At 47.8% G+C, this 4,007-nt stretch overlaps 1 protein-coding gene across 1 annotated transcript in view; it reads right to left on the minus strand.

The window, feature by feature from the left end:
* Positions 1 to 412: 412 nt before the first annotated feature.
* The window catches only part of LOC107563685 (potassium voltage-gated channel subfamily H member 5-like), a 114,242-nt gene continuing 110,647 nt past the window's right edge, over positions 413 to 4,007 (minus strand). The window contains exon 12 of the mRNA XM_016248624.1: positions 413 to 1,591. Coding sequence (XP_016104110.1) covers positions 434 to 1,591 — 1,158 coding nt within the window. The 3' untranslated portion in view covers positions 413 to 433. The remainder of the gene's footprint in view (positions 1,592 to 4,007) is intronic.

Raw genomic sequence — 4,007 nt, forward strand, 5'->3', positions numbered from 1 at the left:
AATTTAAATTTTTTGAGTAACTATCCCATTCAAATGACTGTAGCTATTAATAGCCATTTCACTATGAAGAATGACCGATGGCGTTATTAAACCAAGCCTGATTCTGCCTTACAGCAACCCAAGATCCCACGTCTGGGGCATCAAGCTGTCGCTCAAAGAGAAAATGCCCTGAAATATCACCTGTTTAGAAGATCCCATGTACAAGGTCAGAATAAAGCCATCTCTGCATGCAGCCGACTCCGTACGTGTACAAGCACCTACTATCCATAGAGAAGATTTCATTGGCAGGCCAGATTCCAGCTGGACATGCAAGTATATATTTACAACAGCAAAGATCCTTCCTCTAATCATCAGTATTTACCTTTTCTTCCTGAGTGTGAGGAAGGGAAGTGATAAAAACAGCATATCAATATCTAAATATATTTATCCAAATTCAAAGGGGTCCATTGTCCCCCTCCATTTCTGGAGTGACAGGCTGAGAAACGGCAAAGATGTCCTGGCACTGAAGTGTGGTTTTTGGCGAGGAGGCCTGAGGAGGTGGAGAAGGTTTCCTCTTCTCGGAGAGAAGTCTCAGAATCTCCCCCATCTGGTCCTCTAGAGCTGCTAGCCGACTATTTAATGTCTGGATGTCACCTTTTAGTTCCAGCTTTGCCTCGTACAGACTGTTTTGAAGCACAGTCTGTTCAGGGACAGGCTGAAAGTGAATCCCCCGAAGGGCCACTCCAGGGCTGGGCTGTTCGTCCAGGCTCCTTTCCATTGAGCATCTCTCGTATGGGCTCCGTGAATCACCAACCCAGTCAAAACGCAAGTCACTTTTTGTGATTCCGCTGTCGCAAGAATCAGTCTTGTGTAGAGCATTATTCTCATCAGTCTCATCACTATTATTACCGTTTCCACTGGGATCCCTTTCGTTAGACTGCCCACCCTCTGCTTCCTGGCTCTTCCCATCCTGGGAGATCACATTTAGTGCCTGGGATACATCCCCCCATTCCTCTTCCTTCTGCTGTGGCTGCTTCTCTAGTTCCAGCTGAAGCATAGGAGATGATCCTGATGCAATGTTATGAAAACGCATCCAGCCTCTTCCTGTTCCTCCTCTTGGTCTAACCGGACTTGTTACCTTTAGACAATTTGAGCCCTCTATGCCAAAGCTGGGCTTGAGCTCCATTGCCTCATGGCTTTCACTCCTGTTCGGTTCCTCAGTCTGAACATAGGCTAGGGTGCTCTGGATTGGGGTTATCTGCGAGACGGTCACAACGCTAGACCCACTGTTGCCATTTCTCGAGCCAGGGGCCCCGTTTTGCATGGGGTCCACGTGCTGATGTTGAAGAGGATGGTGGGTCTGGTACTGGGGCTGATATTGCTGCTGATGAATCTGGTGGGACAGTGGATGGAGGTGGTGTTCCACCTGAAACTGGTTCCTCTCGAGGTCATGCTGGGATGAACCTTGTGTACGCATCTCCTTCTGTTGCTTGAACTTTTGGAAGAGCTTGCGGACAGGATGGTCTACGGGGATTGACAACGTCACCTCGTTTTTCTGGTGTCTCCTCTCCTCTTCTTCCTTCTTCACATCGACAATCTTGCGGAAGACAATCTGTGGAGACATAACAATAGGTAAGAAAGCTGTATGTTTGGTATCCATGTCTGCTCTGAATGAATGAAATAAAAATTCAAGCTCTAAAGAGGCACTAGCTACTAAGAAGGCATAATGCTGGTTAAATCATCCACTGGCTAATTACATCAGAGCAATTTTTATGGGTAGGTAAGGTAAAAAGATGTCCCCTTAAAGGTACTGCCCCAGTGACAAGATGTTGCATCCCTAAATGAACAATTTTGCAATTTTTTTCTGACAGTGTGTTTGTGAGATGTAAAGTCCCTCTGTGAGATAAAAAGTCATAACAAGGCTCGCAATTGTCAAATATAAAGTGGCATATATCAGAAATAGAGTTCCTCTGAAAACCTCCAACTCCCCCAGCTCCACCTGTCTAGATTGACTATGGGTAATTTCATGTATGGTATTTGTGCAACAGCTACATGGCTACATGCTCACAGCAGTGTGTCTGTGTATGTTGATGTATGATCTTTCCCAAGCTGGCGGTACGTGCAAATGCTGCGGCTTCTCTCTCTCCCGACAGAATGGTGTTTTCGTGTTTTTTGTCTTGTGAGTCGCAGTGTTTTTGTACGTATTTGTCGTGTCTATCTGTCTCTAAGCGCGCATACAGTCATGAGTTTCTGCTCGATGTCGGTAGTACCACATTTTTAGAGCTAAACTCCGCGCAAGCCGAAGAGCTGCAGGACCTCGGTCTGCTCCGGAGGCCTACACCATCACCGACCCCCACTGCTGCACCTCGCCCATAGTGGAGGCGTCACAAGCGGTGCGAGAGGAAGCAGAAGAAGGGTAAGCACGGAGGTATCCGTGCTAGGCTAGCGGCTAACCCACACAAGCCAGCTATTTCCACCATCGTACTGGCTAACGTACGCACTTTGGATAATAAACTGGATTTCATCCGACTACTATGAACTGTAAGAGCCTGTTGTGTTTTTGTGTTCATGGAAACATGGCTCAGCAACAGCGTTCCAGACTCCGCTATTCAGCTCGATCAGCTAACATGCTATAGAGCGGACAGAGTTCTCGTCGAGGGAGGTAAGACCCGTGGCGGCAGGCTTTGTTTTTACATCAATGATGCCTTGTGCTGCAATGCTGTTGCGGTCTACATTGTCTTGTGAGTCGCAGTGTTTTTGTACGTATTTGTCGTGTCTATCTGTCTCTAAGCGCGCATACAGTCATGAGTTTCTGCTCGATGTCGGTAGTACCACATTTTTAGAGCTAAACTCCGCGCAAGCCGAAGAGCTGCAGGACCTCGGTCTGCTCCGGAGGCCTACACCATCACCGACCCCCACTGCTGCACCTCGCCCATAGTGGAGGCGTCACAAGCGGTGCGAGAGGAAGCAGAAGAAGGGTAAGCACGGAGGTATCCGTGCTAGGCTAGCGGCTAACCCACACAAGCCAGCTATTTCCACCATCGTACTGGCTAACGTACGCACTTTGGATAATAAACTGGATTTCATCCGACTACTATGAACTGTAAGAGCCTGTTGTGTTTTTGTGTTCATGGAAACATGGCTCAGCAACAGCGTTCCAGACTCCGCTATTCAGCTCGATCAGCTAACATGCTATAGAGCGGACAGAGTTCTCGTCGAGGGAGGTAAGACCCGTGGCGGCAGGCTTTGTGTTTACATCAATGATGCCTTGTGCTGCAATGCTGTTGCGGTCTACAAACACTGCTCACCCTTGGTGGAGTTTGATTATTAAGTGCCGGCCGTTCTATCTACCAAGGGAATATACAGCCATACTGCTCGTTGCTGAATACATCCCTCCCAGCTCCAACAACAACAACAGGAGTGAGGCACTGAATGAACTGTACCAGCACATCAGATGCTTTTCTCATCTTGGCTGGTGATTTCAATCATGCAGACCTAAAGAGTGTGTTCCCAAAGATATACCAACACATAGACTTTCCAACACGGGGAAACAACACTCTAGACTTTGTTTACACCACCCAGAGAGGAGCTTACAAGGCCCTACCCCTCCCCCATCTTGGCACCTCAGACCACATCACTGTCATGCTAATGCCTGCATACAGACCGCTCGTTAAAGTTGCCAAACCAGTTCACAAACAGATGAAAGTGTGGCCGGAAGGGTCGTCAGAGGCTCTTCAAGACTGTTTTAACACCACTGACTGGAATATGTTTAAGCAGGCTGCCACATACAATAACACCACAGACCTCCAGGAGTACTCAGAGACTGTCACTGCCTACATCACCAAGTGCATTGATGATGCAACGGTCACAAAAACCATCACTTTCTGTCAGGACCACTATCGTCAAAATGATAGATACTTAGCATAAAGTTTGGTTTGGCGGTATGGTTCTGTTCTGGGCAAAAACCTCCCTGCCCATCCATGCAGCCTGTCATGAATGAGCAGGGAGAGCAGCAATAATAACCCCCC

Source organism: Sinocyclocheilus grahami, unplaced genomic scaffold (genome assembly GCF_001515645.1).
Source record: "Sinocyclocheilus grahami isolate Dianchi unplaced genomic scaffold, SAMN03320097.WGS_v1.1 scaffold886.1, whole genome shotgun sequence".
Lineage (NCBI taxonomy): Eukaryota > Metazoa > Chordata > Actinopteri > Cypriniformes > Cyprinidae > Sinocyclocheilus > Sinocyclocheilus grahami.